This window comes from Macaca thibetana, chromosome 2, assembly GCF_024542745.1.
Source record: "Macaca thibetana thibetana isolate TM-01 chromosome 2, ASM2454274v1, whole genome shotgun sequence".
NCBI classification, from domain to species: Eukaryota; Metazoa; Chordata; class Mammalia; order Primates; family Cercopithecidae; genus Macaca; species Macaca thibetana.
Window position 1 is genome coordinate 99,214,645 of NC_065579.1, and position 21,388 is coordinate 99,236,032.

General features: G+C 43.7%; 2 protein-coding genes across 5 annotated transcripts in view; one reads left to right on the forward strand and one right to left on the reverse strand.

Moving 5' to 3' along the window:
• The window catches only part of KIAA1143 (KIAA1143 ortholog), a 940,736-nt gene that overhangs the window by 250,240 nt on the left and 669,108 nt on the right, over window positions 1-21,388 (reverse strand). The gene's annotated exons all lie outside the window — the stretch shown is intronic.
• EXOSC7 (exosome component 7) overlaps window positions 1-21,388 on the forward strand; it is a 34,011-nt gene that overhangs the window by 10,039 nt on the left and 2,584 nt on the right. The window contains exons 2-8 of one of the 2 annotated variants that reach the window (XM_050780522.1): window positions 2,036-2,137; window positions 2,440-2,534; window positions 9,960-10,125; window positions 14,370-14,440; window positions 18,087-18,210; window positions 19,916-20,071; window positions 20,170-21,007. In XM_050780522.1, coding sequence (XP_050636479.1) covers window positions 2,036-2,137; window positions 2,440-2,534; window positions 9,960-10,125; window positions 14,370-14,440; window positions 18,087-18,210; window positions 19,916-20,071; window positions 20,170-20,175 — 720 coding nt within the window. In that variant the 3' untranslated portion in view covers window positions 20,176-21,007. Of the gene's footprint in view, window positions 1-2,035; window positions 2,138-2,439; window positions 2,535-9,959; window positions 10,126-14,369; window positions 14,441-18,086; window positions 18,211-19,915; window positions 20,072-20,169; window positions 21,008-21,388 lie in introns of those variants that run through there. The other variant, XM_050780521.1, reaches the window with a different exon arrangement.

Consider the following 21,388-nt stretch of genomic DNA (forward strand, 5'->3'; position numbering starts at 1 on the left):
AGTGTTAAAAAAAAAAAAAGTAAGAGTATCTATAGTATTCCACCTTTCATATAAGAAACAAGGGGATATTTAAAAATTCATGTATTTGCTTATTTGTGTAGAGAAAATACAAGAAAGATAAACCAGAAACTAAAGAGAAACCTGGGGTGAATGGGAAGAAAGGGGCATGAAAATAGCATAATACAGAGAAGAGGAGAGTGACATTTCTCTGAGCATACTTTTCTGAGTTTTGTCTCTTAGAACTATAGTGATAGCTCACAAACCCAGAAAGTAAGTAAGTAAAAGTAACCAGGATATAGGGGAACCCAAAATGGAATACAAAAATTTGCAAATGAAAAATAGCCAGGCATGATGGTGCGCCTCTAATCCCAGCTACTTCAGAGGCTGAGGCAGGAGAATCGTTTGAACGCAGGTGGCGGAGGTTGCGGTGAGCCCTGCCATACTGCACTCCAGCCTGGGTGACAGAGCCATAGTCTAAAAAAAAAGTTACAAGTTACAAATGAGTCTGTGTTACAAGTGAATAATGTAACCACACTGAAGGGCATGTGGAAGAAAAGAACTCAAGTAACTGGAAAACAGTATTTTGGCTGAATACTATGAGGCTAAAGACAGAACTTTATACAAATGCTGTGCGCTGTTAGTAAATTTGTTTCTCACAGGGGTATGGATTAGAAGTTTGGAAACTATGTGTATGCTGAGATTGAACAAATATAGAAATGCATGGTAGATAATAAGAACCGGGTTTCTCCTTTGAGAAAGAAGTTACAAATAAGAAAAGGAGGAAGGCTAGAATGAACCATGTGATGTTAGATTGGAATTAGCTATCAGTATGAACTTATGGCTTTTTAATAGATACGTAGATAGATACAGAATTACACATAGATTTGGGGGGGTGGCGGGGGGGTGGTTAGTATACATACCTGTATTTTTTAGCTCTGTCTGCTAAGAAGTTCTGAAAGAAATAATATTCCAACAGCAATGAACTTAGAGCCTAGATCCTGGTTTTCAGTACCATTCCCCAATAAAAGCAACCAGGGCTTCTTGGAGAAAGGCTTGAGCCATAGGGCTGGACAGAGAAAACACAAGAGGATAGATATCTTGTGTTGCAGAAAGTATATAATTACTCACAAAAAGTTGGCAGCATGTTGAAAGAACACAAAAACTAACCCAAAGAAGCCCCCAGTGGCCGAATTTGGAACACTTTGAGCAGCAAAATAACTAATGATAGTAGTGGATTATAACCGTAGCATAAAAGATACCAATGAGTTGTACTGATATAAGTAATTGAAGGAGCAAATAAATAGGCAGAAGGAACATAGACCTCCCTGAAAACCATCTTGTGCCAAAAGAGTCAGCAAACTTCCTGTAAAGGATTGGATAGTAAAGATTTGGGGCGTTATGGATCATCTCTCCGGCCCAACCACTCAGCTCTGCTTTTGTAGTGCAGAAGCAATCATAGACAATACCTAAACAAGTGGACATGGCTGTGTTCCAGTAAAACTACAAAAACAAGGTCCCTTAGTTTGTTGACCCTGTTCTAGAGACTGCCTCTTTAGAAGATTAGGTGTCTTTCCCTGTTTACACAGTAGATCTTGTTGAATTTTAGGGGTAGGAGGGCTTCAGTTGAGATGATTGTACCCTGTAGCTCTGACACATACACTACTTGGTGCAATTTAAGAATTGCAGATTTGGGGAGAGGTGGCTTATTTTGTCTCTTGTTCAGATCTTGTTTTTGTGTACATATTCTGTATAGTGGTATGTAGTGTAGATTTTGCAATCAGACACAACTGGCATGGAAAACTAGCTTTGTCTTCACTAGCTGTAGGACCTTGGACAAGTCGCTCAACTTCTCTGAGTTTCTATTTCCTCATATGTAAAATAGTAATGTGGTTAGCTACAAGGACAGAATTTTAGATGATCTACTAAGAGGAAAAGATATTCTGCATATATCTTCTCTAGGGGGAAAATGAGTCAGTTTAGGAGTCTATTATTGGTCTGGGGTGACAGCTATAGGATTGTGGTTGTTAACACCTAGGAAGACCTCCGCGTGGATGGCCGTGGCTGTGAGGACTACCGATGTGTTGAAGTGGAAACCGATGTGGTGTCCAACACCAGTGGGTCCGCCAGGGTCAAGCTGGTGAGTACTGTGACCATGGTTGAAGCCCAAGTGGAGAAATGAGTAGACACTAAGGAATGAGCTGCTGATGCCATCTGGCTTTTGGAATGCAGATTGCTCTTGGGGAAATCAAAGATCCAAGCCAAACTCAGGGAGGAGGTGTCTCCATATCTGAAAGACTGCTCACCTCCAAAGACCACTTTCCAAGTCTTAGCACTGCTCCTAAAAGAGTCCCCCAGGGGTGTATGTCCAGAAGAGGAGGGAGGTGGTGGAGCGCCTGGCTGCCTACTCTGAGTGAGGACCCTTCTTGCATGTGTCTGCAGGGTCACACAGACATCTTGGTGGGCGTGAAAGCAGAAATGGGGACGCCGAAGCTGGAGAAACCAAATGAAGGCTACTTGGAGTTCTTTGTTGACTGGTCAGTACTATGCAGATATTTCTAAAGAAAAAATTCTAAAGAAAAATGATTTTAAAAATGAAGATTCAGAAAATGAACCTCTAGTTTCCTGTTGAACCCACTTTTATACTTATCATTCAGCCATCCAGCCGGCATTTGCTGACCTCCTCCTATGTGCCAGGTACATAGTCAGGACTCTTGGCTTGAGTCCTGCCCTAGTCTTAACCACCTGGCTATTGCTGGCCTTGTTTTCCCTGTCCAGTAAAGGAGGACATCTGCCAGGCAGCCTAGCGCATGATTGTGATGAGGGTCAAATGAAATGATTGTGTTATGGTGCTTTGAAAAATATCATACACAGTAAGGATCATTTGGTCTAAAATGTACTATTTCTCTTCCTATTCTAGTTCTGCAGAAAACTGTTCATGATTTGCTTGACAGATGAAGCCTAGGGTCAGCCAAGCAGCCTGACAGGTTGAGGAAGTGGCAGCTAGGCAGGCAGTATGGGTACTGAGAAGAGAGAGGACTCTGTAGTGTCTGCAGCCAGCCTTGGGCCAGAATGTCACTTCCTTCTCTGGCCAGCTTTGTGATCTCAGGCTGGTTACTCAGTCTCACTGTGGCCAAATTTCTTCATCTAAAAAATGAGGATAATAAAGAGGAAATGAATAGAGTGAGTACTTAGCACAGTGACTGAGACTCCCAGTGGGCTTTCAATAAGTATTATTTTTCCTTATTTTGTCAGTAAGTTCAATAAGTATCATTAGCTCCACGTTCTAGGGGTTGGGGCTTTTTATTGGGTTGCTGGCCAGGTCCCGTCTTCTATCAGTTACCTTGCTTCTGGAAGTCAGGCCTTCTTGAAGTGGGTAAGGATCTCTGTGGGCTCATGCTGGGTGTAGGTATATAATGTTGACCCTGTATCAAGATCCCCGAGACCACCTCCACATTCAGAGATTTGCTGGACTTAGCATATAGTGATACTCACAGCTAAGGTTTATTATAGCAGTGAAAATACAGTAACTTATTTGTGACATTCCTGCCCAGGAAAGCCCATTAGAGACTCAGCACCCAAGATTTTTACTGGGGGCTGGTCACATAGACACTCACTGCTTAATACATAATGAAGTTTTCTAAAGGAAAGCAAATGTTCAGCATAAATGATATTATTTGCACAATATAGGCACAATGGACTACCCCCATCAGTTTACTATTGACTGGGAATAGTCTGAGAGCCAGGTTCCCAGATGGCAGCCAAGGGCCAACCCTGCAAACAGACCCTTCTGAAAATAGCAGCCTTGGACCGCAACGGCAGCTCTTTTCTGCACAAATGTTAACCCACTTCTGTAGGGTAGTTACAGTCTTCCAGTCTGAACTTCCATACACGGAAGCTGCTTCTCACAGTACTCCTATAAGAGAAATGACAAATGAGTTCAGAGAGGGTAAGTGACTTTCCCAGGGTTACAAAGCTAAAAGTGCCAGCTCAGGTCTGTCCAACCTGTGAATCTTTGCTCGGTTTACTTCATGCAGCCTATAGAAGTCAGCTTTGGAGGGCTGCTCTTGGGGAGTCCAAGAACTATCCATGTTCATTTTTCTGGTCAGTTTTTTTTCCAGCCCACTCCTGTCCTCTGCTCTGGTCCCCCAAGTCATCTCTCCTGGTTCTGCTCATCTTCTCTCACCAGCTTGAGTTGTCCCATGGAATTGGGACATCCTCTTAAGTTACTGTGGATGATGGTGACCTTGTTCAAGCCCCCAATTTATCTTTTCCTTTGTTCTTGGAGGAAGCAGAATGCCTCTAGTAGCCTTGATCTGCCTAATTCAATGCAGTAAGCAGTCACTGAGGAGCAGACAACGTATGAGGAACTGTAATTTGCTTTCTTTTTCATCTCCTTCATTACCTTCTACCTCATTCATTTTAAGCAGACCAAAGACATTCAGCCCAACCACACCAAAGAGAGGGTGTTGCCCTCAGATGCTTGGTATAGGGGATACATTTCATTGTGACTCTGTGTCTAAATATGACTGCAAGTTAGCCTGCTACTCTTATCCCTTTCTTGTCCCAGCTGTATAGGAAGAGTGACTCTAGTGTGAGAGGATCCTTTGAGTTGCCTCTTCCCAAGATCTGGCTTCTAGAAGTAGCCTGTCTTTCTTGCCTTAGAGTGGCTGCCTCCTGGTCTCTTTTCCTCCTCCGTGGGTCTCAATCCACAGTCCCAAGAGCTCCAGTTTCTACGTAGTTCTCCTGAATTGATTTCTCAAGATGGACAGTCTCAAAGTGGCACACTTTAGCTTCTGTAAGTGGCTCAGCTAATGTAATCAGCCCAGCAAGTAGAATCACCATGAGAGAGTCACAAAACCCCATTTCCTACAGAGATGAGAGAGGTTACCAAGCACTGATGGCTGCCACCTGTATCAGAACCTCACTTGAGCCTTCAAGGAGCATAATTATTTTAATTGCATAAACAAGCATGTCCTTTTATTCTGAATCAGTGAATAGGAATGGCTTCTGGACACCTGTGGATGTGCCGAGCAATAAGGGTGCCACACGCCCACTCCCACCTGGACTCCAGGCATAGGGCCTCTGCTGGAGAGCTCAAGGCATTTGCCTATCCACAGGCTGAAACATAGTTGCTACCCAGCGGAAGGAAAGAAATTGGTGGTGATGGTGATAGTGGTGGTGGCGGCGGTGATGGTGGTGAGGGTTTCTTCTGCTCTGAGTCTAGTTTGATTTAACTTCTTGTCAGCAACTTCCAGTTTTAATTAAATTCCCAGGGGTAGAGAGGTCTCAGAAAACTAATTGATTTTCTGCTAACTCATTTCACTTGGTTTTGTCTGCTTGGAATGATAATACATGGAGCCAAGAAAGACATTGTCGCCACCTCCATAATTTACCCTGTTTCTTGGGAATGATGAACAATCTTTGCTATAGCCCTCACAGCCCTTTGGAAAGACTACTTCACTGACCCTGAGCCCTGCTCTAGAGAGGCCTGGCAGCACTGTCACTAAACTGGGAGCAAAATCTGACCTTTTCATATCTTTGGTTTACTGATTGTAGTTGGAGTAGGCTATTTTAAATGAGAACTTGGAAACTTTAGGAAAAAGTGGTTTCTATCTAAAGCCCAAGAGGAAGGTAAGATTTTAGTGAGCTGGTGTGTCACCCTGTGCTGCCACTAGGCGGTGAGCCATCAAGTTGCTTCTCTGTTCTCCGACCATTGTGTTGATGGGTTTAGGACTGTGGTTTAGCCTCTTAGAGAGACTTGGGTTTTTAACTAGGGGAGTTTAGGAGAACATTTTTCATTCATAAATGTTTCAGGATGCTCTGCACTTGTCACTTCCCTTTGGGATCTTAAATATTTTTCAATGTGATCAGTTGTATTTTTCACTAAAATTCAACCAGAATCTTCAAGCCTGCATTGGTGGGTAGAACCACTATATCTGGGTTCCTTGCCTGCTTAGTGCTGTTAAAGGGGACACTGTTCCTGGCTGAAGGGCTGGGGGTGGGTACAAAGCAGAGAGGCAACCTGCAGAAGCCTTTTGAGGCTAATTGTGATCGAAGTCTCCCAAGCTGATGAGATAACTCTGGCAGAAACTTCAAACAAAGGCTTGTGATGAAAAGCTCAGAATGTACTTACTATTGGTCTGGTACCCATTCACAGGAAGGCTTCTGCAGGCTCAGAAGTGAGCACATGTACACACAGAGGAATCAGCCTTAGGGCATGTGCTGGGGCTAGATGACTACTGGAGGGGTAAGGCCCGAGTTAGCCCTGCCTAGATACCCACTAGATCACTTTTTCTGCTATGGGCCTGGCCTCACCTGGCTGTAAGACTTCATAGATTTGCAGGCCAGATTGATTGCCAGGCAAACAACAATGGGCCCAGTGTCTAGAGTCCCTTTCCAGGTAGGCATGGCCTTGATATCAGCCTACCCCAGTTAAACCAGAGATGTTCCAAGCAGGAGGGTAGAGATGATGAGTCAGAAGGGGTGGAGGGCTGGGAGGGGTAGCATTCCCGGGATCTTAATTAGTTTATCCAGCTCAGTAAACAATTTCCCACAACTCTGGAAGAGGGACTGGTCATGCTTTATGAAGGGTCAGAATTGGTTTTGGTAAATGCAGAAAGCATTTGGTTTTATGCCCAAAAGACTGAGTGTGTACACCCCTCACTGAAGGAGTAGATTGTGAGGCATATGAGCAGGTGGCTACAATTACCAGCCTGTGTTTTCTTTCTCTGTCTCTCTAACAGAGCAGAACAGCTTTTTATTCAGGGCTTCCTTGATCAACATTCCTTGACTCCAACATTTGTGGTCTAGTGATAAGTCCCAAGACCAGAGCACACATTCATTTCCTTGAGGCAAAAGGTAAAACCAAGGAAAGTGAATCTGACTAATGTTAGACTATAAACCAAGCTTGCCAAATTACAGATTCAAGGAGAGTTCAGGGAAGCATAGCAGATAAGGGCCAGGCTGCCTGGGTTAGAATTTTAGCTTACCAGGCACAGTCATCTTGTGGCCTTGGACAAATTACATAACCTCTCTGTGACTCGGTTTTCTTATTTCTAGAATGGAGTCAATACCTTCTAGGGTTGTTGTGAACACTAAATGAGTTAATACACCTAAAGTACTAAGAGTGGTGTCTAGCTTATACTAAACATTCAAAAAAAAGGTAAGGTTTCCCTTCTTGTAAAATGAGAGAGTTAGACCATCTGGGATCTCACAGTGTCATCCCACAGGTCAGATCCCACCTGTGAGATTTTTGTTTCACATAGGGATTTTTTTTTTAAGGTGGACCTTAAGTCAGGGCTGGAAAGTTTGCCACAGCCTCCATCATTCTCTATTGGTTATAGAGAATGATTTTCTTATTAGTTATAGAGAGTGGCCCTTTGTTCAGATACATGTAGTAACCTTGCTGACTCCTATAGGCATTTGGGTTTTTATCCTCTGGAGATGGTCTCTAAGGCCTGTTCCAGGTCTACATTTCTGTCAGAAAGAGTCCTTGGGCTGTGAGTGCCCAGTAATTAAGTGGAATCCTCATTTCTCTACTCCAGCCTTTGTCTTCACCCATCAGCAGAATATGGGGTCTCTGGCTTATGTTACTTAAAGCATTGTACCCCATCCCCCACCCTGAACAATTGCCTTCCGTTTTCCCAGCCTCCTCTCCAGAGTCACTGCACAGCTGTGGCACCATCCAGACACAGGAGAGTTCCATGGGCTCATGAGTCTCTGAACCTTCCTCTCTGTCTGACTGCTGGCTATGCTGAAAGAATAGGGGTGTGTGTGTGTATGTGTGTGTGTGTGTGTGTGTGTTTTAAGCCACTTAAAAATCGGTAAAAATTTCCACTTTAACCCAGTGTCCAAAAAAACCAATGGGGCATGGGTTTGTTGTTGTTGTTGTTGTTTTTTGAGACAGAATTTTATCTTGTTGACTAGGCTGGAGCGCAATGGCACCATCTCAGCTTACCGCAACCTCCGCCTCAGGTTCAAGTGATTCTTGTGCCTCAGCCTCTCAAGTAGCTGGGATTACAGGCATGCGCCACCACGCCCAGATAATTTTTCTATTATTAGTAGAGACAGGGTTTCTCCATGTTGGTCAGGCTGGTCTCAAACCCCCGACCTCAGGTGATCTGCCCGCCTTGGCCTCCCAAAGTGCTGGGATTACAGGCGTGAGCCACCGTGCCCGGCCAGGGGCATGGTTTTATAGGTAGATTAATTTAGACAGTTGGACCTGGGAAGCTCTATAAATTGTCCCCTAAGGCTGTAGAAGAGTTAGTGCATTAATCCCAAAGAAATTAGTCATACCCAGGAGCATGTGCCCACTACATTCAGGGAAAGAGAAACATTTTGAGCATAAGCATCTCTGACTGGATTTGTGTACACAGAAATCTCTGTAGGTGTATTTTTAAGCACTTAAAACAGGGACTTAATATTGATTGCTTAGTGTTTCAATTAGAAACAGGTTATGTTTTGCTGGCTGTGCAAAGTAAAAACTTGGTCCCTAGTGACTTGATTATTTCACCATAAACGAGCTGCTTTTCTCGGCTCGATGCCGGAGTCCAGCAAAGGCGGGGAACAACGAGGTTGCTATGGCAGTAATGAAATCTCTCTTGGGGACTTAAAGGGGATTCTGCTGGCTCACAGTGGTAAAGGAAGAGTATATAATTAGAGAGGCAAAATTTTATGTAACGACGTAGTCTGATTATTTTAAGATTAATTCTTCCACCTATATTACTAAGTGAGTTTTTTTTAGTGTTATACAAATTGGGTGGGCACTGCCATGGGCCTTCACACAGGTTTTGCTTTGCCTGTAATCTTCCTGCCTCTCTGGCCTGACCAGCTCTGCTCATCCCACGTTTGAGGTCTCCTTTAAACCTGAACGCTAATTGACATTCTTGCGCCTCCCTCCCCCTTCCACCTCACTGTTTGCTCCCTATCGTGAAACTGCCCTCCCTCACTGGAACCGCTGGCTTTGGGTCCGCGTCCGCCTCACTTAGTCTCTAGGTCTCTGGTAGCTGGTGCAGGGCTGGGTACCTTCGAGATGGGCAAGGAGTCAGAAGGCTTTAATATGTGATTTTACAGAGTCTGTGCTGAAACCACCGGCTTCTTACCTTTCTAGTCCTTTATTGTTACAGTAAAATAATTACTATAATGTTTACTTACCTCACATACATATTAAGGGTTTGTTTGTATTAAGCCAAAATCCTCGGAAACGTCCTGTTAAACACTTCAGTGTTTTTACAGTGGCTAACGTGGAATCCTGTTAGTTTTGTTGAGGTTATTGGGCATAAGTATCAAGAAGCCAAAAAGGGAAAAACAAGTTTTCCTCTTGAAAAATGTCAAATGAAGGAGGTAACCTACTACTTATGAGCCAACAGTCTTTCCCTTGCTTTCTTTCATTTTCCTTCTCTTCAGTACAGTGATATCTAAAGTTTCTGACTCTCATACATGTCTTTTAAGTCATTCCAGAAAGGTTATTGTACTGACATTATGGTTTTTATATTGAGAGTATCATAGTGTATTCTAAAGCTGTGAAACTAGAGGTGGTGTATATGATGAAACCCCTCTGTAACCCAGACTGCTTCATTCCCTAGGCCTCTCAGCTTCCTGGGCCTGCCAGACAAGAGTATTTATTATACTCTGAAGATAAGAGAGTTAATTATTATCAGCTGAGGTTCACATTACCATCACTCTCCTGTTTCTCTTTGACTAAAGATGGCTTCTGTTAGAAGCTATTGGGAAATCCCGTAACACACGCTGACAAATCCAGGTCACAGTGCTGATCTGGTTCATTACATGTGTCTGGAGTCAGGAAAAGTGGCAGATGCCATCCTTTCCTCATCCCAGTGACTTTCTGTTGAGCAGCTGGCTCTTCCAGCATTCTGTAGGGAAACCAGAATAAAGCCTTGTCTCCTTGCTTTTTGCACTTGGAAAGACTCACCCAGTTTTTTTGTTTCTGTTTTGTATAGTTCAGCCAATGCTACCCCTGAATTTGAAGGTAGAGGAGGTGATGACCTTGGCACCGAGATCGCTAACACCCTCTATCGGATATTTAACAATAAAAGCAGTGTCGACTTGAAGACCCTCTGCATTAGTCCTCGGGAGCACTGCTGGGTTCTCTATGTGGATGTGCTAGTGAGTATCACCCTGCTGAACTGGCCACATTCTACCTTTGTTGGAAAGACTAGTTGGCCTACTTTCCTTCCAGTGCCTTTTTCCTTTTCAGGTGGATGCTTTCAACTTATAGGGTGAGATTTGTTGGGAAAAGATGGTATCCTATAATAATTTTTAAAAAAATTAAATACAACATAGATGTAAGCAGCATATATATAATGCCATTCTATAATAAAATTATAGTCATATCATGGTAGCACCTAAAATTGCCCATAAAAGTTGTCTGGGAAGAATAAAACAAGAGATGGTCTCTGGATGGTGCCAGACAGAGTTAATGGGCAGAATTTAAATAGGTTGGTACATTCTGTGTGAAAGGATGATAAGCTCTTTACATGCATTTTCATTTAAACATTATAAACCTGTTGCAAATGGACACTGTTATATTTCCCATTTATAAGTGAGGAAACTAACACATAGAGAGGTTAAGTAACTAGCCCAAGAGGTCTCAGCTTGTGAGTGATGCTGTTGAGTCTCAAAGCCAGGTCTGTATGATGTGAACACCTGGTGTGACTTCACTGTGCCATCGTTTTTTTAAACACCTCAGAGCCTGCCTGCCCCTAGTTTCCTGGGTGAGGCCCCAGAGGCCCTGCCTCCTCCCACACAGAGTCTACTCACCTGGGAGCCTTTTGAGTCCAGCCTTCCATTTCCTCCCTTGTACTTTGCCTCCCAAATACTCCTCTACACATGTTTTGGCACTCGACAGTAACTTCTCTGTGTAGCTCTAATTAATTTTGGGTTTTTTTGAGATGGAGTCTCGCTCTGTCACCCAGGCTGGAGTGCAGTGGCGTGATCTTGGCTCACTGCAACCTCTGCTTCCCAGGTTCCATCGATTCTCATGTATCAGCCTCCTGAGTAGCTGGGACTACAGGCACAAGTCACCATGCCTGGCTCATTTTTGTATTATTAGTAGAGATAGGGTTTCATCGTGTTGGCCAGGCTTGCCTGGAACTCCTGACCTCAAGTGATCCACCTGCCTCGGCCTCCCAAAGTGCTGGGATTACAGGTGCGAGCCACCGTGCCTGGCCTTAATTTTGCTTTTGTATAATCCTGTAGCAGTTGGTTGCTTGTTTATATACAGGATCTTGTTGGGTCTGTTTTATTCCTTTTTGTTAAATTTTGTGAACCTTGAGATTAGCAGCTACATCTTCCACTTCAGATTAAGGACACAAAGCTAAGCTATTGGCCAAATAGATTATTTAATGAATGTGCAGATAAAGGAGATCTGTGAACTGACAGTGAACTTCATGAAAAGAAACAGCCTGGCTCTGCATGTTGGCTCTACTGAAACAGGGTGGAACTTTTTAGATATTTTAAAATTAATTTGATATTGGATGGAGCATAGTCAAAAGGTAGCAGTGGTAACCCATTATCTAGCAGGTTACTGTTGCAATGCTACCACTAATAGGTAAAAATAATGAAATTACAAATCTATTTGCTTTTTCTGTCTCTCATAAGTGTGATGCACCTTGTAGTGTGATTCCTACTAAGCAGGCAGTTTTTCAGGTCTTGGTTTTGAGGAGGTGAGAACTGGCAGCCTGTAGTCCTTACTGAGGATGGTAGAGGCAGGCTTCATAGTTGCCCAGGGAAGTGCAGCTCCATGGCATGAACTCTCAGGTTCCATCCTGTGTCTGAAGAACATTATGTCCACTCCCCTTCTCCACTAGAGAAAGTTAAGACACAAGTGTTGTGGCGCACTGCATTTGTCCTTTTGTAATCCTTCTGTGTTCATCCTCAGTATTCATGCACACTTGTAGTTTTGTAGGATGGCCCACTGATGGGGACTGATGTGCTTTTGATTCAGTCAGTTAAAGTCAAAGTAACAGAAGCCTATTCTATTAGGGAAGGCTTTTACAAAACTGATGAATATTGGGACATTATCTCCGCTCAGAAGCAGCCCTCTTCAGTGAGCAGGGGATACATGGTGCACAGGAGTATCCAGGGGAATGTGCACTGTGTCCCTGTCATCTGTAGACCTTTATTTTTAAGACTCCTGGCATTTGGATTTCTTCTGAAATATTTTTTAAAGGGTTTTGCTTATTTTGGAAGAAGACATGAACTTTGAAAATGTTGTCATTTTCTGACCAGGTCCAGTGACTTACGCCTGTATTCCCAGCACTTTGGGATGCCAAGGCAGATGGATCACCTGAGGTCAGGAGTTCGAGACCAGCCTGGACAACAGGATGAAACCCTGTCTCTACTAAAAATACAAAAATTAGCTGGGTATGGTGGCGCACACCTGTAATCCCAGCCACTGGGGAGACTGAGGCAAGAGAATTGCTTGAACCTGGGAGGCGGAGGTTGCAGTGAGCCAAGATGGTGCCACTGTGCTCCATCCTGGGCAACAGAGTGAGACTCCATCTTTAAAAAAAAAAAAAAGTTGTCATCTTCAGAAAAGTTTTTAATGAATTAGAAAAGCATTTTTGAAAATGATATTATTAATGAGGCCGATCCATTTTTGGCATTCACATAATTTTCATCAGTGGATGGGTGATATACTGAGTAGATTGAGTCCATGTTTGAAGCGAGGTGGTGGAAATCTGTGAGGCAATCCTTGAAGCAGGATAGTGGAAAATAAATCTCCTATTTTCTTTTTGCCAACTCGTCTGGGTAGTCCTCAGACAGAGCCCATGTTCAAACAGATATTTGCTGGGCACCCTGCCATGTTTTTATACTTATTTACTTCAAACCTGTTACAGTCAGATAACCCACCTGTTTCCAGTATTGTTTTTTTCCCGAGTTTGGTTATTTTATGAGAGTGAAAATTTAACTTCACGGAAATTTCACTTTGCTTTGCTCTTTATAGTTCTCTGATGGCATCAGTTTTTACTCCAAGAGGGATAACTGTTAGAACTTTGTTGCACTAACAACACACAGCTGATCTTTGGTGGGGTGATTGGTCACAAGGCTGTCTTTTGATGGGTTCTTCCACAAATAATCACCACCATTCTTCATAACAGCCCTTCTGTTGGGCTCTGGGGATAAAAGGATGAACAGAACTACAGAGTCCCAGCCTTTAGGAGTTCACAGTTCAACTGAAGAAGAGAGAGACTCTAAACAAAAACAGAAATACATGGCTTTTCTTTCTATGTGTGACTTCTCACCTTTCTTATTTGGGGCAGCCCAGTCGGCTTTATTCCATAACCTCAGGCCGAGGCCTCTCTAAAATGAGGACAGAAGGATATGCCACCTTCCAGTTAAATGTGCTCTAATTTTCCCTGCTAGATGAGCACACATAAGTGCACTCAACACTTTTGCTCATGGGCAGAAGCTTGTCTGAGAGACCTTAGTCTTCATTATAAGTAATGTAAAACATGTAGTATTTAATGTCTGAGCGTCAGATATACATTGATCGTTATGTACGAGAGGTAATTACAGTAGTGAATGTGAACCTAGTAGCAGCCGCAACATCAGTGGTCAGTGTTTTCTCCTTGTTTGGAGGCCAGGCATGTCTTAGCAAATATTGGAGTGACACTTGGAGTACAATTGGGAGCTATCTGCGGCAAAATAAAGGTGATCAGTCCCACCTTCAGGGCAGCCCCAACTGCCTGAAGTGCCTATGAGAGGAGCACACCACAAGCCATGGCCTCTGAGTGTTGGTACCACAGCCCTGGTCAACTGTGACCTTGTGTGCATGGGCCACATAAGCACAGCCATTACAAGGCAGTGCTTGTAATTAGGGTGAAGGACTGTGTCAGTGAGTTGCAGTCATTGCATGGCTAGCCAGGAGAGCAGCCACATGTTATCTTTATTTTATAAACACACAGTCAGCATTTCTTAGAAATCAGTGTCCTTGACCACAGAATAGATTTGGGAAAAAAAAAAAAATCAGTGCCTGGCCGGGTGTGATGGCTCATGCCTACACCCGAGCACTTTGGGAGGCTGAGGCAGGCAGATCACTTGAGGTCAGGAGTTCAAGACCGGCCTGGCCAACATGGTGAAACCCTAAAAATACAAAAATTAACTGGGAGTGGTGGCGCACACCTGTAATCCCAGCTATTCGGGAGGCTGAGGCAGGAGAATTGCTTGAACCTGGGAGGCAAAGGTTTCAGTTAGCCAAGATTGCACCACTGCACTCCAGCCTGGGTGACAGAGCGAGACTCTGTCTCGGAAAAAAAAAAAAAGCAGTGTCCTTTAACTGGGGCAATACTTAAAGTAATATATGATGCTCGTTTTTTTTTTCCTTTTTCAATTCCTGTCTCCCTTAGCTGCTGGAATGTGGTGGAAATTTGTTTGATGCCATTTCCATTGCTGTAAAGGCTGCTCTCTTCAATACAAGGTAAGTCTTCCTGGAAACAGCTCTGCAAACCTGTGGAGAACCAGGGCAGACACTTGTAATGGAACACTGAGAAGAATTTCTACTGTAGCTCATATGTGAAGATAACAGCAGGTTTTAACATTGAAAATGGTGACATCTAACGTTAAACTCCAGAAAAGATAGATTTCGTAACTTAAAACTACATATATACGTATATTCTGTATTTATTTTTTGTATTGTTATTTTTATAGACATCTACCATTTAGAAAAATATTAGAAAACTACAGAGAAGCCAAAAAGAGTAGACGCCACCTACAGGCCAACTATCCAAATACTATTACTGGGTGAACTCTATGGGGGCAAGGATTTTCCTGTTTTGTCCTTGCCTATATTCCTAGCACCATGAACAGTGCCTGAAACATAGTAAGTGCTTGCATATTGCTTGATTGTACACATGTATGTTCTGAAAGCAGGGTAACAGCCTTCCCTTTGGCTTAAGAAGAGGAAATGGCTATTCCACGTGGTTCATCTTTCCAAACAGGTTGTGTAGAAGGGACAAATTGCTACGGTTTTTTGGAGTTGACATTTATCCTGACTGATTATTATTCCCCCTTCTATGCTCCAAGTACTTTGAGGAAAATTTGCAGCATTTATGAGTAAATACGTGGGATAGGGTGTTCATCCTATGAGAGAGCCTACGTTAAGGTAACAGAGGATCCTATTAAAAAATGAGGATTAGAAACTTCTAGGGATATAACCTAAGGACATAATTGAATAAATGAGCAAAGATGTTTATTCTAGGATGTTCATCACAGCTGCTTTGTAATGGTAAGAAACTGGAAACAACCTGAGTTTCACAATGTAGGGGATCGAAGTCCGCACAGCAGCCTATTTAAAGGCAGGTTATTATGGAAAATCACTCACTAAATGCCATCCCCTCATCCTGGTTTTTGTTTGTTTGTTATATTTTACTTTGGTAGTTCTTATATGTAATATGTCTGGAAATAAATATGTACCCCTAAGTGGTCATTGTAATTATTTTTCAGTGCTCATATTTTGGCCAACTTAACATTTATCTGTTTTTTAGAGCTTTTCTATGATGAATTTAGACTCCCTGTGTAATTTAGAGTAGACAAAAATTGCAGGCTGGAGTATTTGTTGAAAATGAAAGCTGTAGAGTCCCCCACCCCTAGTTATGCCTCTAGGCTCCTTGTTGAGACTATTTGAAATGTGAGCCTGGCACTCTTGGCCACTGTGGGAGCTTGCATGCCAGATCCCACAACAGTGGCTGGTGCTTGGGCCCTGTTGGGGAAGGAAAGGAAGTTGTCATCTGATGTATCTCGAGCCTCAGAAATGACTCCTCATCTGCCAGCTGGTTACTATAGGCACCCAGGCAAAAAGAGAGATTGGGAACCACACAAGGCTGTTTAGCTGTTGGGGAGGTACTGGGCAAACTGTATGCCAGAAAGGTTAACCCAGCTGCTCAGGTAGGGGAGGACACCTGTCATGGGCACAGCCATAGTCTCATCCTCAGACCAAGAACAGCCCTGCAGGCAGCAAGGAATGGGGACTCTAAGGCATCGAGTCCCCCTGGTATGTGGAGAGACTGTTGGCATATTCAGGGTCCTTTAGAAGGGTAAAGGCCACCTGAGGGTATTCTTTAGTCCTTCTGCCTAGTCATGTTGTAGCGTAAATGGTTGACTGACTTGTTCAAATAGGATATTACTTAGTATTTAAGAACTTCCCCTGATGGGAAGGCTCCAACTGGGGAAGACCCTTACAGAACTCCTTGGCCCTTGTGGACATTCTCTGGCTGAAGCTCCCGTGATATGATATAGATGCTGCCTTGTGTATGGATGCCCAGCAGGGCTCAATCATGGGGGGCTTTTGTTAGAGGAACTGGGAAAAGTACCAATGCTATTTCCATTGCAGGAGCTGGATGGACCACCTCTTCCTTCCTGGCTCCTCCACCCTATCCTGGAGTGAATTGACTTTATAGGTTAAATGTGTTTTTTAGTACCCAGCTAAAGAAACAGAATGTTGCCAGCACCCCAGAAGCATCCCACACCTTCTGTACCCCCGTGCAATTACACTCACTGATGATAACCAGCATCTTAAAAGAATAGATTACTTTTGTACTTGATATAAATGGTATCATATACTATGTTCTGTTTTGTGTCTGCCTCATTCACTGAGCATTGTGCTTTGAGAGATCTGTGTCGCTGCCTTAGTCATAGCTTGCTTTTTGCTGTATGGTGTTCCATTGTGTGACTTTGTCCGGTCTGCTGTTTATCCAGTCTACTGTACAGTCTACTGTTGTTTATCAGTCTACTGTTGATGGCCATCTGGTTCGTTTCCAGTTTGAGGCTATTACAAATAGGGATGGGCATCATGAACATTTTTGTGCATGTCTTTGGTGCACATATTTCTCTATTTCTGTTAGGGAAGAGTGTTCTGGGTTATAGGGTATGGCTATCTTTAGTTACTGTAGATGTTGCCAGTTTCACAAAGTGTTTTACCAGTTAACACTTCCACCATCAGTGTATATAAGAGTTCTGGGTTGTTTCACATCTTTGTCAACCCTTACTTTTTTTTTTTTTTTTTTTTTTTTTTTTTTGAGATGGTGTCTCACTCTGTCTCCCAGGCTGGACTGCAGTGGCATGATCTCAGCTCACTGCAATCACCCCCTCCCAGGTTCAAGCGATTCTCTTACCTCAGCCTCCCAAGTAGCTGGGATTAAAGGTGTGTGCCTCCACACCCAGCTAATTTTTGTATTTTTAGTAGAGATGGGGTTTCGCCATCTTGGCCAGGCTGGTCTTGAACTCCTGACCTCAGGTGATTCTCCCGACTTGGCCTCTCAAAGTATTGGGATTACAGGCATGAGCCACTGTGCCCAGCCTTTTTTTTTTTTTTTTTTTTTTTTAATAATTATTTTGGTGAGTGTGCCTTGGTATCACAGTGTAGTTTTAATTTGCATTTTTAATAGATTTTATTGGCTACTCGGACAGCCTCTTTTATGAAGACATCCAAATATATTCTACGTTTGAGTCTTTTGCCCATTTTTCTATTGGGCTGTCTTTTTTAATAGGAATTCTTCATGTAATCTGTCAGATAGTATTTTCTCCATCCAGATTACATTTTTAGTTTTTAAATAATGTCTTCTGATATAAAGAAGTTCATGATATATATTTATATAATATAAATGATATATGTTAGTAAATATATATAATATATATACACATATATAATTGAATATATAACTTTTTTCCCTTTGTGAATCCTGTTCAAGAAATAGTTATCTACTCCAAGGTCATGTAGATGTTTTTTTCTAAAAGTTTTATTGTCTTATCTTTCATTTTTATATCTATGGTCTATTTCATATGGCTTTGTGTGTGTGGTGTGAGGTAGGGATTGAGATTCTTTTTTTTCCCATTGGGATATCTGATTGACCCAGCATCATTTTCTAAAAGATGCCTTTCCTCATTGCATTGTGGTGCCTCCTGTGTGCTTTTGACAGGGATGACAGGGATGAGGATGATAAAGAATAGGCATAGTGTATCTTTCTCTTGTGAGACACAGGGATTCCAACTCCTATTCTCAATCTTAAAAAGAAGTTATTTTTTCTCCTCCCAGTAAGTGGGAATTTTAATTGTGCTTCTGCTTCCAGCATACCAAGAGTTCGAGTTCTGGAGGATGAAGAGGGGTCGAAGGACATCGAATTGTCTGATGACCCTTATGACTGCATACGACTAAGTGTGGAGAATGTCCCCTGCATTGTCACTCTGTGCAAGGTATAAGCTTGTGTTTTATGTTTTTTGTCTTCCCTGTGGGTGTGGGTCTCCTCCAATGCCAACCTGCTGAGGTTACTTAATAGGTTAAGAAGTTGTAATATCACATACCATATAGAAGTAGCTTTTACCCAAATCCAATAATTTGGTTATATTAGAAACCACTACCATGAGTAGCTCTTTCTTTTCTTTTTAATTGGAAGATACAACGTGATCCTTGGAGCCATGAGTGTGTTTGTAGTAATAGTAGCCAGAGTTTGTTAAGCTCCTTCCGCATACCGTGCACTTCACTAAAGCACCATGTCCTTTAATTCCCTCAACTCTATGGGGTCTAGGGTGGTTGAGTAGTGGAGGGTGGTGAACACTGTCCACCCTATGAAATGGGAGGTTGGAGCAGGTCTTGGGTATCAGGAGTGGTTTTCACATAGAGGGCTGTGGAGCTGAACAGAGGGCAGTGGAGCTGAATATCAGGCTGATGTGACATATAACTAATGCTGCTCCAGGCTGTGCAAAGAGGCCTGTATTGGCTATTGGCTGGGATTGTAGCTAATTCCACTCAGGATTCATTATCTCAAAATAAAGCTAAACAGGTCAGGTTTAATTCCACTGAGATCACTTCATGAACAGAATGTGGTGAAGTGTTCAGACAGCAGGATGTTGGGTCTTGGCTTCTTTCTTTTCTTTTTTTTTTTTTTTTTTTTTTGTGACAGTCTTGCTGCAACACCCAGGCTGGAATGCGATGGTGTGATCTCGGTTCACTGCAACCTCTGCCTCTCAGGTTCAAGCAATTCTTCTGCCTCAGCCTCCCAAGTACCGGGATTACAGGCACGCACTATCATGCCCGGCTAATTTTTGTATTTTTAGTAGAGACGGTGTTTCACCGTGTTGACCAGGCTGGTCTCAAACTCCTGACCTTGGGTGATCCGCCCACCTCAGCCTCCCAAAGTGCCGGGATTACAGGCATGAGCCACCACACCTAGCCGGCTTGTTCTTTCTTGTTTATTTGTTTTGAAACAGGATCTTGCTCTGTCGCCCAGGCTGGAGTGCAGTAGCACAATCTAGGCTCACTGCAACCTCTGCTGCAACTCCCCCACCTGCCCAGGCTCAAGCTCAAGCAACCCTCCCACCTCAGCCTCCCAAGTAGCTGGTAGCACAGGCTCGCACCACCATATCTGGCTATTTTTTTGTATTTTTGGTGGAGATGGGGTCTTGCCCATGTTACCTGTGCTGGTCTCAAACTCCTGAGCTCAAGCAATCCATCTTCCTCAGCTTCCCAAAGTGCTGGGAGGCATGAGCCACTGCGCCCAGCCTTTGGCTTGTTCTTGAGTGTGTCCCTTAGCATGGACCCTCTTGATTTCCCTTGCCATCAGTGAAACGTCCATGTGGCTTTGTGTATTAATTTCTCCCTTGTGCCCCTCTGTTGGAAAGCCCTGGTGGCCTTTGCCTTGGATGGTCTCTGAATTCTAGTTTTAAACCCCCTTGCCCTGTTTTTCCATGTCATGTTTTTATTGTACCACCCACACAGTGGCCTGTGAGAATTGTTGAACATTCCTTTAACTATTTTCCTCATGAGCAGAATCTAAAATAAGACCTGGAATGACCAGTGCGGGTACTTTGCCTGGTGTAGAGATTCCCACCACGAGGCCATGAAGGGTGGGGCTCTGAGGCCTGCGTGACCCACTGTGTGCTGTGCGCCCTGCCTTTGCAGATTGGCTATCGGCATGTGGTGGATGCTACTCTTCAGGAGGAGGCCTGCTCGCTGGCCAGCTTGCTAGTATCGGTGACCAGCAAGGGAGTTGTGACGTGCATGAGGAAAGTGGGGAAGGGCAGCCTGGACCCAGAGAGCATCTTCGAGATGATGGAGGTGAGGCCCTGGTTCTGAGGAAGGTGCGGGGACCTGGCTTGGGTGCCTGCTGCTTCCTGCTCCCTTGGTCACACCATGGCGATTCTCCCCATTCACAGCCTTGACCCCAAACCTGGAGGTTGGAGAACAGCTGGTTTGAGCCAGGGGTCTGCTGACCTAATCAAGGGGGTTGCGGGGGTAGATACTCTGGACTGGGAGGTAAGGAGCCTACCAGTAACCATTTCTTATCCTCAGTAAGTGCCCCCATCTCATTTCTATGTGTCTAAATAAGACCGTTGGACTTTGATAATGTAAAGAGCCGCTCGTAACTCCAAAATCGCAGGCCTTTGTAACTTGATGAGGGAATAGAATTCTTGGCTCACTGCTTCCTGTCCCTTGAAGTGGGCGAGTAAAGATAGAAGCAGGGGCTGAAATATGGCTGTCTGCCAAATTCATTACTGCTCTAGAAGTGTTTAAATGGAGACAAGCAGGGATGGTGAGAAATCCGACCCGCTGGAGTAGGAGTGGGTTGCCCCCATCACTGGCAGAGCCATCAGGGCACTTCCATAGTTTTCTGTACTGTTTGCCCCACATGTCTGTCACCTCACTGGCCTGGAAGCCCCGCAGGAAGGGACAGGGTCCTGCTCACCTGTTTCCCAGACCTTCCTTCCCCTACATCCACCTCACCTTTCTGACTGATTGACTGACTGAACTTCCAGAAACAGAGTTAGCTGGATCTGATTATTCATACTTTCTTGTAACCTCTATATCATCACACATGCCCAGAGATCATTGCTTAATAGCAAGCACTCTTCCTTTGTGTTTAGAAACAATGACTTCTTACCGAAGAATCCAAGAACATGACATCTATTTTCTTCATCATCTTTAAAATTTAAAAGGCCAAAATGAGCACTGTATATAGCATGGAGTTCCCAACCGTGGGCTGTGAGGGTGTACTGCCCTGGCTGCAAACCTGGCTCTGGGCCATAGTCCCCCTCATCTGCAAAGTGGGACTGATAATAGTAATATCTGCCTCAGACACTGCAGAGGTGGTTATTAGGGTGATGTGAGGTGTAGAGGTGAAGCACGTGTCACAGTGTCTGATAACGTCATCAGTTCTCAGCTAATGGCAGCTCTTATTCTCTGTGCTCCGTGAAGCACCCTGAGTTCAGATTTCTCCAGATTTAATGCTGCATAAAGTCTACCAAAGGCCTCTAGACAAGGGACCGTCAAACCTTGTTTTAGAAGGTACTGTTCCCCCTCCCAGGAGAGTTTATGAGAATTTCTCTAAATAACAACAAGCACAGTAAACAAATAGCTAAAGTTTATTGTGTGCGT